Source organism: Solea solea, chromosome 17, assembly GCF_958295425.1.
Source record: "Solea solea chromosome 17, fSolSol10.1, whole genome shotgun sequence".
NCBI classification, from domain to species: domain Eukaryota; kingdom Metazoa; phylum Chordata; class Actinopteri; order Pleuronectiformes; family Soleidae; genus Solea; species Solea solea.
The window spans coordinates 6,581,545-6,593,666 of NC_081150.1; the positions used below are offsets into that span (position 1 = coordinate 6,581,545).

Below are 12,122 nucleotides of genomic sequence, written 5' to 3' on the forward strand. Positions count from 1 at the left end.
AAGGTGTATATTATTTACTCAGTGTCACTTTCCCTCTCTATAGCCTACAGCTTACAACCCACAGCATATTCACTGACACACACACACACGTACAACAACACCCATAACACGCTTGCTCCGAGGAATGCAAAGGCATATGAACTTAGCTCAAGGCTTCAAGCTTTTCCTCCCTCTTGCCTGAGTTTTTCAGCAGTGCTGGGACATTCTGCCCTGACATGTCATTAAAAAGTGTCACAGGTTCTGGGGGAGTGATTTCCTCCACTCTCTGCCTCCAAACGGGCAAACGGGGTGGAGGAGAGCGGGTATGGGAATGATGAGCTGCTGCTGGACCATGCATGTAAACTCAGCCTTCAGGGCTGCATGACCTTCTCCTGTGGCATGAGGGAAGCAGTCTATTCCCCCTCTGCTCTCCTCTCTGCCAAAACCAGGCCGTGGCAGTTGTTTTTCTCAGTCACACATGGGCAGGAGATTTGAGCTTGGCTGAGAGCTCAATCACATCTCCTCTCCCTGGATGTCATGGCTCTGTGCAGAAGCACAAACCATTGGGTATCAGATTAGAACACCGGGGTTCTTTTTTTCCATTCCACTTTTTCATTACTCTCTCATCTCTTTCTCTTTTCTCAATCGCTACACGGTCATTTCTGTCTTTCTGTCTCGCTCTACTTCTTCCTCTCGCTCCAACTCTTTCCCTACCCCTTCATCTTTGCTCCCTCTCTTTGGGGACAGGGTGACTTGGTGTCTCCTCTCAGGAACCAGTGCAGCGGGCTGTTCAGACAACCGGGAAAATGTCCCATTTCTTTTTTTTTTTTTTGCTCTACTTCATCAGAGTAACTCACCTCTGCACCTCTCCATTAGAGTGTGTGATTGCGGGAGTCCACCGAACTGAGCTGGCTGGAAGTTTTTGACACAGCGGACAGGGATCGTATGTTCTCTAAAAAACAGTACATTAGCCTTCATGTGGCTTGTTATGAAGTTGCACCGAGTCAAATTTTTCCAATCAGTCACCACACACAGTCCAAATTCAGTGGATTTGAACAGTTTGGTACACATGAAAAAATATGTAGTATTTCTTAGTGAATTGCTCTTCTTCTTTTTTTTACATTCAATACTCTACACTGACGAATGTCACCATGAACTCATAAAGCCAAATATAAAAGCGTAAAATGCTAAATATTTCATCCAAAAGGTGAAGAAAATCTAATATTGACGCATGTGTCTCATAAAAGCAGGTGCCAATAAAGTAACATTGATTGCGGAGGTCTGCACTGAGCCTGGTTCGGCTGATGTAAGTGTTTCCCCACTTGCTGTGTGATGAGAAGACATTACTCTGAGTGAATGACTCTTACAATGACAAACTGGTGTAATATATCTGATAATAATCTCACCTCCATTTTTAAACGGCGATAAAGTACTTTAAATTCATCGGCTTTAAATTCATGGTTTCTGCAACTAAATCCATTAAATACTCATGACCTGAGGTTCCTACCCACTGGATGGATAACCGTCAACGCAGCAATCTATTTACCTTTTCATGAATGTTGGCTGGAGTTAACTTTCTGACCTTGAGGCTTATTGATTCCCCGTTTCATAAAATTTGACCTGCTGTACCCGTCAGTACCTTTCATGTCAAAATCACCTTTGATTATAATTAAGAGTCTCGAGGAATAAATTAAACCCCAGGCAACTGAAAATAAAAAGCCACTGCTTTCGTTCCTATTGTTATTTTTTCGTATAGTTCAATGTCACAAAATCAAATAAAGTGTAACTAAGAACAGAGCACACTGTGAGGGGAAAGAACTCTTGGGATTGTAAACAACTCCTGTGTTGTGCTGTATATGAAACACAAACTTGATGAGCACTACCAAGAGACAACGAGGAGTCACTCGTTGTCTGGTTTCTCATGTTGTGTAGCTCTCAGTGGAAGAGGGTCGATATAACAAGTACACTAATGCAGCTCTGTACACACACACACACACACGCACCATCTGCACATTTATCTGCACAGTATCTGTCCGTGGTAACAAGGGCTCCGTGTTGTTTTCCGTCTCATGATGCATGTGCGGCCGTGTGGTCATTTGGGTAAAGTTGCAGAGCTGACATACACTTCATAAATGTACTCATTAGCTCTCTGTTACCTGCACTCTGGAGTTTGGGTCCTGTTTGATCCATTTGATGACCGTCTCATAGACCAGCTCCTCAGCCTTTGTGTTTAGACTGTCGTTGGACAGATAAGACACCAGGTCCTCCTTGGAAACGCTCAGAATCTCCTCCTGTCCTGCCACCTGAGGGGAGCACAAAACTGAATTAAACTGCTGAATCGGACTTTGATGTTGTCCTCTTTTTTAACCTCCTGATGTGATTTTCATTCATGAATGTTTTTGTCAGGATTCCAGGAAATGACTTCCAAAAATCTGTCTTTCCAGGAGTTTGCCAAGCAGAAAATATTACAGTTTTACTGACATAAATAGAGCACTTGAGTTCTATCTAAGATACTTGTACAACAACAGAAAAGCAACACAGGCAAAGAGACAATGACATGTTGTAAGATGCTGGGAAACCTGTGGCAGCATCAATAACAGAGGTGACATCAGAAAAAGCAATGAGCTTTAAGACCCTGGAGTGCAGCAGAGTGATTATCTGTCCTGAGTGATTTTGTGTGATTGACCTTCCTCTCCTGCTGCAGACAGATTGACGTTTTTTTAATTTTGTTTTCTGTACCTAGCAAGTGCATGGCAACATGGGGAAAATTGCAGTAAATTGCCAGTGGAACAGTACATTGTGTTCCCACAGTAAATGACAGCACGTGGTGAAAACACTGACCTGAACAAAGCATTGTAATGTTGCTGCTGAACAAAGAGACCCATATTTATGTTTGTCGGCACTAAAAATGTGTGGTTGAATTACCGTATGCTCTGCACGTGAGGCTTATCTTTTGAATTTGAATGAAAATATTCAAGTTTGCAACGTTGTGCATGACGTGCTAAACACAACATATTTATGGCATGTGTGTGTGGTGATGATTACAGACTTTATTATTCATTCGTAACTGTTGTATTTATTTGTATTTCCCTTCAGTGGAAGAGCTTGTTTTCCACGGGATTAAATGAAGTCACAGCGATAATGAATGTCTACACACCTCAGGGAAGTTCTGCAGGGCAAAAGCTTTGGCCATGTTGTGGAGCTCCGTGCAGCTCATCGCTTCAGCCATAGCCAGCACTCCCAGACAATTCCCTGCAGTCAGCTGTTTCTCTGATGTTGAAGACCGACAGACAAAAAACAAAACAATAAAGAAACAGAGAATCAAGCACATTGATAAAAAAAACAGAATTTAAACAGCCATGAAAAGATCACTGGTAGCATAGTCGGTGAGTATTTGCAGAACAACAAGACAGAACAAGTACAAGGGTGGGCTGAGAGGTTCATAGGTTGACCGAGATGCAATGGTCGAACCTGCAGTTTCCATATACTTCTTCCATTGGTGTTGCAGCATTTGGATGCCCTGGGTATATAAGCTAGCATCCTCACTGTATGGACTGCCTTTTTGTCTCTAGTTCAAAGCGGCGGACCCACCACTCATCCTGGGTTAGGAAACATTCAAGAAAACCAGCTGGATCTGCTTCAAAATGTGCCAAGTTCTCCTGCAACATGACCAGCCTGGTGCACTTTTGATCAGGGGTCAAAAGCTGTGGCACCCACCGAGTAGAAACCTTCAACATGCCAAGTTTGTTGAGCAAAATATTCTCTACTGATCCCTCACTGGAGATGCTCACAGCCTTGGCTATCTGATTAACAATCAAACGTCTCCCATCCATCACCATGTGATGAACACGATCAACACTTTCTTGGGTGGTGACTGAGGCAGGACGTTTTGAATTTCGCCTGCAAACTATTACACAGTTGATAAAGCTGGGGCATCTATCTGTTCATAAAATATCTTTAATTTTCAGTTTTAGTCCCCAACAAGATATCAAATGTGGGTTTATCTGGAAGGAAATAATGCACTAGGTATCATGAAAGGTTTTAATTTGCGGCAAGTGTCATTACTTTGGCATTACTCCTTCTAAGTCAGAACTTCTTCAGCCTATAATAACACAAAAACACTGCTCACAGGGAGAGAACTTTAAATAGGTCATATCGTTGGGTCTACTTGAGACACACAACCACACACACAGGATAAGAATATAAAACTATCCTAACAGCCCAGCCAGTGGGGAGACGACTTATGCAATCTTCTGTGATCTGTTGTAAGGATGCAGGGTTTAAGGTAGTGTGTCTACAATTTTAGTCTTTTAATGCACAGTGCCATTTATCACATGGAGGGGAAAGGTGCATGTCATGTACTGCACACACACACACACACACACACACACAACTGTGACTAAAGGAGGCCTGACTAAACAATAGCCATCAAAAGGAAGCAACACCGGGCCTTTTATCACTAAAGTCTGAGTCCCAGAGTCTATTCTAAACAAACATCAGGCAGTAAAGGTCACCTAACATCTGCTGGCTCACAGCTAAACTAAAAGGCCAAAGCAAAGAGCAAAGCTGGTCCCATGCTGCATCAGAGTGAGGTGGTGGTGGTAGGGGGGGGGGGGTTAGTGGATAAACAAAAGGCCGTTTGAAAATGTCCCTCGGACATGCCTGTGCATGTGCATATGAAGAGTTGTTGCATTGTGTGGGCAGGTTTGTATATGACTTTTCTGCTGCATAATCCTTTCATTAGTTTATTTAATGAAAGACACAAGGGTGTGCAGTTCAATGAGTTGGATAAAAGTGTAAATCCCCTCAGATCTGGAAGGATCTAAGTGAATGAATGTTAATGTTTTCATTTGTGTGAATATGAAGTGGTGAATAAAAGTCAAAGTGGTAAAAGTGGGTCATGGAAATGTTTTTTTTTTCTTTTTTTCTATTTGTTACAAACTTCAATAATATCTGACACAGTATCAATTTCTCTCTGCTCAAGGACACACGCTTACTCCTGTATTTCTCGCCTTCTAATGCGATGAAATGTCATGTATCTTGTCAAAGAAGAATGGATTGACGTCTCACTGGCAATGAAGTCTACTAATGGCTTCCCTGTTTCCCACATTTTTTTTTTTGTTCCCAAATGGAGAAAAAAACAAATCAATACCGCGGCCTGCTGCTTCTCTTTTACTTTGGTTTCACTCCTTTCCTGTCGCTGACCTTTTTGCAAACATGTACTTCTCTTGTGTTACCGACACCCAAAACAATTTATTGAATGGAATGCAAAACCTGACATTTGCAGCTTTTTGGTAGCCTGCCCCATTAAAATCTGGAACATGCTTTTGGTTTGTCATGTGACATCTTGGGCTCCTGAAAGCCCCTCCCTCCTTTGCTCCACTTTCTATACCCTGTCTATGCATCAAGACAGAGTATCAATCTGTTTCTGCTATTTTTCGATTCCATCAGGAGTTAGGCCTGAGGATTTGACATTTAAGTGACAATTGTTCTCTGACCTTTTTATAAATCTGCCCCCTTGCTTGGTCCTGCCCACTGGGACGACATCAGAGGCACTGAGCCCAGCTGAGAATGCTAGCAGGCAGAATTCTAACACAGCTGCTGGCGTTGGGAACTTGAAAAAAAAAAAAAAAATGTGGTAGAGTAAAAGGACCCTTAGGTTCTGCTGTGCATAGTGATGAAGCGCGACAGTGTATGAAAATGCACAAAGCTGGAGAAAGGAAAGGTCGCACAGGGATATCTGATGTAATACGTATACGCACATTTGCTGATATAAGCACAACGCCAGCATGCACACACATGCAAATGTTTCCTGTGTCGTTCCTACCTAAGAAGGACACACAGACTTTACAGAAGGTGTTGAACTGGAACTTGTTGGCAGCCTCCAACAGCGTCTTGGCATTGGCCGAGTCAATGACCAGCGATCCCGTGTAGACGAACTCGAGCAGCAGCTCCAGCACTTCAGCACTGATGTTGCTCATTTTCAGCTCCAGCGTCTCCCCGCTCCGCGTCTCCCCCGACGACCTGATTAACCAATCATGGCAGAGAAAGAGGAGTTTAGACACAGTGTCATTGGAAACACGAGGAGGCAAAAACAAAAATAGGAAAGGGACGGATACATGTAATGCTACACACAAACACCTATAAGACACCTTGGCCAGTACAAGAAAGGGGAGAAAATAAGAGAATCATTACACAATAAGATAACAACGTAAAGTGAAAAGGACAAAAACAGAGCTTTGGATGGTTTCTACTTTTCTATCTGAGAAGCACATTTGCAACTATAGCGCTGCATCTGAAACAAAGTGTCCTCTCTGAATAAAGGCAAACAAAGGTCATTACGTTGTTTCAACAGGCATGCTTGTTACATGTGTGATTACATGTGTGCTTTCATGTATGCACCGTTCCCGAGATGGACATGCATACATGGCAAAATACACAAGAGCTATCAGACAGAAAACAGAGAAAGAAGGTGACAGCACAGCTCACATGCTGACATATGAGAGAATGAAACGTGTGCTTGGTGTACTGGAGAGCTCTCGCTGTTTGTGAACATACACCACTGCTGTGTGCGTGTTGGGTATCAAAGCAGTGCATCCACTCCTGCTGGCATGGTGTAAGAGGTGCCAGAGAGTGCTTGGATGAGCAAATTAAATAGAATATGATATCCTCTTGTAATGCAAAGTCTGAGATATGCAGGGAGTGGAGTGCTGCTTTCAGAGCTGGGCCACGTTGTGACTTCATCGGGATCAAATGGCCAAGATTAGTTCACATGCAAGATCCCCCCCAGGGAGGTATGAGTGCGTTAAATAACACCCCACCACCCCATGTTTAATGCCCCATGTGAAACAATAATCCACTCAAGGGCAGAATAAATGGAATCAAAGCCCAGAAGAACACATGCCCCCACTACTACTGTCTCTTCCTGCGGCTATGGACATCAACAATATGAAAAGTAGCCTACATGAAGATGGATGGAGGCGTTTAGCTTCTGTCAGTCATTGTATCACGATGATAATGTGCTTGCTCTGTGTTTGAGCGTGTGTGTGTGTTTGTGTCTTTGACTTTTCTGTTGGAGACAGTTTGTGGGATTAGAAATCATGACACACAGTCAGCATTTAGTGAGACATGGACAACAGAACAAACAAGATGAGACAGGTAGACAAAATTGTGACGACGAGAGAGAGGAGAGCGAGGGGGGGGGGAGGAAATGGAAGTGAAGAGAGCAAAAGGAAGGGAGGCAGGGTGAGACGGTTCTTCCACAGGGAGCCAGCAGCCATCCTTCTGAGGGAGGGGTTGGGTTGTTCCATGACTGTGCCTTGGTCTTTTAAAATAAGAGATATCCCCACCCACCCCCGAAAAAAAAATCCACCATCACACCTAAACAGAGCCTCTGTCCCCGCTGCAATAACCATCAGTAGCCTGTAGTGTATGAACTGAGTCATTAGTTGTCATTTAAAGCGCACTCAGGAGGTGAAAGGGGAGAAGGACATCCAAAAAAAAGAAAAGAAAAGAAATTAAATAAATAAATTATAATAAATTTATTAATTAAAATAAAAGACAATGGCATTTGTCTCTGGATGGACATTGGCTGGAAAAATCAAGGTAGTTACTCATTTTCCTCCTGCAAAGCAAAAAGCCACATGTGTTATTGCCCATTTTCCGCACAAAGCCCTGAAGTGGGGGCAGGTAATGACAGAAGCAAGGGGAGTGTTGTTCAAGGTTAAAATGATGGAAGGAGGTGGTGAAGAAAAGAGAGGCAAAGGGGCTAAAAATAAAAGAAGAGCATGCTCATCAACCTGGTCAATTAGTGCAATTGGAACCAGCTCGAGTGGCAGTCTGGTTTGTCTGAGCAGAGCACTCATGTTATGGAAATGACTTTTCTGGAGCTTCTAAAGGAGGTGGATATTTATGCTGCATCTGATTGCAGACTTGAATTTAAATAGTGACAGTGGGCGGCAAGGAGGACAGAAGAGACATGAGAGAGATAGGACAAGTGGGGGGAAAACATGGGCACACTCAGGCAAAGAAATTTGTTTGTGAAAAATGCACCACTTACTCAAGAGGAAGTCTTAAAATCAGCAAAGACTGTCAAAAATGGTGGTGAGAAGAAGCAGAGAGGAGAGAGGGGAGCACACGCACGCACCCACGCTCGCACACACACACAAGCAAACACGCGTAGTACATCCTTCAACCTATAAAAAGCCCATTTTACAGGGAATACATTTAGCTTTTTCATAAAAGCCATTTTTTCTGTGGCAAAACGTGCGCTACCAAGGCATGTTAAGATGGAAGGTTATTCAGATGCAAAGCCTACGCTGTCTGGGCTAAAAATGGCTTGCATTTACAGATCCTGTCACGACATAAATCAGGAATAAATTATAACAATAAATATACTTATTGTGCTTGCTTTATCAGTGTTGGGATGCAATTTTTTTGCCTATGTTTGCATTCCAGTATTGAGGCCACTATATTCCATCCATAACATGAGGTATTATTTGGGAGAGTTCAAGGCTATTCGGCTGGAACGAGTCTGAGTTTCTGTCTGCAGGACAAAGAGGACAGGATGACAGGTGGAGCGTTTTACAGCCAAAACATCCGTCTTAGTATGAGCACGGGGCCGTCAGCATGAGAACAAAAAACATTGGATTGATAAAACTTGATAAGAGTGCAAACGCCAATACAGGAGAGTTTAAAATCAAATGAAATATGACTAGTCTCAGGATTATATGGTTGTTTTTTGAAACTTAAAAATGGTGCCTAGGTTTTAAAGAATCCAATAGAGAAAATCCTGCCTCTAAGCCAGATCAATGGAGGTCAAAGGTATTTACTTTCAGGTTCATTATAAGTTGCAGTACTTTAAAAAAAAAATCTTTAGGAAAGTCTCCTCCCCAAAATGAATCCATACCATTTTTTAAAAGATGGAATGTAGTCAACTTAAACTAAATCAAATATATACTTTTTTGAAATAATAAAAAAAGACACATTATCGAGTCCTGCCAATTTACTGAGACTGTTAATGATTGATGGTGTCTCCTAATTAGGCTATAGATTTAGAGAAGGAAATGCATTGTGTTTTATATCTGCTGGGAGCTGCCTTGGAACAGAAGGGATTTTCCAACAAAAAAAAAAAATATTCACAGACGAACGTATTGCAAAACGTAGGACAAATTAAACCAAATAGTTACATGAGGCAGAAAATGGGGTTCGTGATGTGGGTGAAGTGACCCTATGTCTGAAGCAAGTCAGAATAATATTGCTAATTGAAATGTAAAGTGAGTATTACAGTGTGCTATGTGCACTCTGGGCTCAGCTGCAGAGTTCACGCAGAGCCGACACTGTAATGGGCTTTAACACAGCTCTCTGCCCATCTCATCGTCATAACACTCCCTGTCTCGCGGGCGCATAGAAAACCCATGGGTTGACTGAGGGAGAAGGGAGAAAAACAAATGGCATTAAGCATGTGTCGCGACTGCTGAAAGATTTTTACATTACTGATGCAGTGGCCATAAATTAAATGCCTGCAGAGCACACTTATTTGAAAATCCTGAGGGGTAAAATGGAATTACCGGCGATGATCTGTCTCCCTGCTCTGTGCATCGGTCCTTTAAAGGGTAGGGTAATAGGTTTTTGGGTGAGGGCAAGGGCAGACGTGTGCGTACATTTCAGAGAGGCATTATATTCCTCAGGTATCACGGGGTAAGCTGGTGGGGTGAATGACCATACATTGTGACTATTTGAGGCTGAGCAGTGGAGGAGAACAGGTAAAATATAGAAGCAGGTGCTTTCGGATTCTTGTAAAAACTGAGAATGTGATGTAGAATTTACAATGGATATGTTAAAGTGTGGTTATTGAGTCTGATGGTGTCACATGGAGTCTTTTCTGCCAGAAGGTCCTGGTGAAGAAATGCAGCAAAATGTAACATATATTTTACTTACTTACTTATTTATACTGCGTTGCTATTACATGCTGCTAAATTTCAGCTGTTTGCCAAATAGACCTTGATTTTGTAAGTTAGTCATAGGTTGTGTGTGTGTGTGTGTGTGTGTATGAGTGCAGGGTAGGTCAGGGAGAAAAAGTATGATGTGCACTCCCTCACCCTCTAGTTCTACCTTCTCTCTGACTAATGGCAGCCTGCCTGGATAACACACAAAACCATGTCCTTGCATTGTACGTGCACACACACACACACACACACAAGTACGCATGCAGTAAAACGTGTGTAGTGCTTCAAGTAAAGGACATTTATACACACGCACACATTTTCCAGCATGCACACACACACACACACGGGTGGTTTACAGCAGGCTGACAGGGCCTCTGAACTGCAGTGAATGCCTCCTGAATGAAAAGGGTGGGGGACAGTGGGTTCAGAACATATAAAGAGATGAAGTCTCTGTCTCTCAATGTCTCTCTTACATGACCTCATAAAAATGTGGACAGCAGCCAGCCACGAGCAGCATCAGCATAACTCTAGCTGCACTGAAAAAAGTGACCTGAGTGGCTCATGAGAAGCTGTGTCTCAATGACAGATGGGCTCTTTGCTTCTCTCTGACCACGCTCGCTCCGCTCCCCTCACGGCGATGGGCAAAATGCTCCTCTTTTCTTCTGCTCCCCCTGAAAACTCTTTAGCGGCTCTTATGCCTTTGTTTGTGCTACACCTCTGTCCCTCTCCTGTCAACTTTTCACCGCTGTGAACAACAACTTTCATTTCCATATAAGTCAAGGGACCACACGCTTTTTTGAAATCAACAACCACTGCTGTTGATGGTGTAGTGTGAACTGGCGGTGGTGAAAAGTCTTCTTCTGAAATGACATCATTAGAACAAAGTTATCAGTTACCGTTTGGTGTGAATAATTTGTATTTCAGACATAAACTGATGAAAAACGACGAGTGTCACGTTAATAAAACCAAACGGTTTTATAATTAATTAAGCAATTAATGAGAATTTGCTCAATTAAACTGTCAAATTTAACAAGGAGAATCAGACTGTGTAAGCAGCAGCGGGCATGAGAATGAGCTTCATGAAATTCAGACCACTCCTCTGGGAGCACCGGAGTCTTTTAAGGACCCCTGTCTTCGCACATAAGCGATCTGGCTGCTGCACGTCCTGGGTAAGAGGCAGCGACGAGACAATCTGATAGACAGGTTCACCAGCATTGGGGCTTCAGCTAAATCCAAAGTCACTTTAGTCTCTCAGGAAGCTTCTCTGCCATTGTCAAAGTCAAAGGAGGCCTGAGTGTCTCATTTTCATTCACAGGGTGTTAGGAGTGTTGCTGTCATGGAGATGAGTGATCCTAGTACAGACGTGGCTCTGTGGCTTTTCTATCACTGTTCTCTCTCTCTCTCTCTGGTCGTCCTCACTCCATCCCCATTCAGGAGGAACAAGTGTATCAGTGGTGAGAGAACAGGCCACAGCTGATAAGCAGGTTTGTGATGAGCATGCCGCGGAGGCAGCGCGGCACGGGCAAAGTGGCAAACTTCCCTTAAGGCGTTCCAGCGACTGCCTTTTTTTTCTTTGTATTTGCACAAGCCATGCAAGTGAGAACAAAAAAAACACAACACACACTCATGCACACAAACAGCAAGGCGGCAAAACAACTATGGGTCCCGGGGACTCTCAATCAAGCCGAAAACACCTGCAAGGATTTGAAGTAAGGATGAGGACATTAGGGACTTATGGCATTTCCTCCCGGGAAAACACGGCTGATAAAGAAACACAAACTTACGCTCACACATGTGCACAGACGTCCAGAGACACTAAAAGGGTCTCCGCCTGACACACACACGCACACACACACTTTTCTTCAGACGGGCACCCAAGAAAAAAAAAAACAGCCCTTAAAGACAAATAAAAAAATAGGGTATGAAGGGAAGAAATGTAGGGGAATTACTTGGATCCATATTAAATAAATACATTAGTGAAGGGTGGTGTTAACCTGGGAAAGTGGTGGTTCATTAAGTTGTCTTACTGCGCTTTTGTTTTGTCCTTTGTTAATGACTCTCAAAATGTCTTATTAAACTAACCAGGATGTATTAGCATATGAAAAGGTTGCTTTGCAGCGAAAACTCACAAAATAGCAACAGAAAAATAGAGTAGCTTGGGAGACAAAAATCCCTCTGCCCACAGAAGACAGCGTG

At 43.0% G+C, this 12,122-nt stretch overlaps 1 protein-coding gene across 3 annotated transcripts in view; it reads right to left on the bottom strand.

The window, feature by feature from the left end:
* LOC131443472 (kelch-like protein 29) overlaps nt 1–12,122 on the bottom strand; it is a 216,362-nt gene that overhangs the window by 79,314 nt on the left and 124,926 nt on the right. For all 3 annotated transcript variants that reach the window (XM_058613134.1, XM_058613132.1, XM_058613133.1), the window contains 3 exons: nt 5,807–6,003; nt 3,137–3,249; nt 2,136–2,282 (listed from right to left, as the gene is read on the bottom strand). In XM_058613134.1, the coding sequence (XP_058469117.1) occupies nt 2,136–2,282; nt 3,137–3,249; nt 5,807–6,003 (457 nt within the window). The remainder of the gene's footprint in view (nt 1–2,135; nt 2,283–3,136; nt 3,250–5,806; nt 6,004–12,122) is intronic.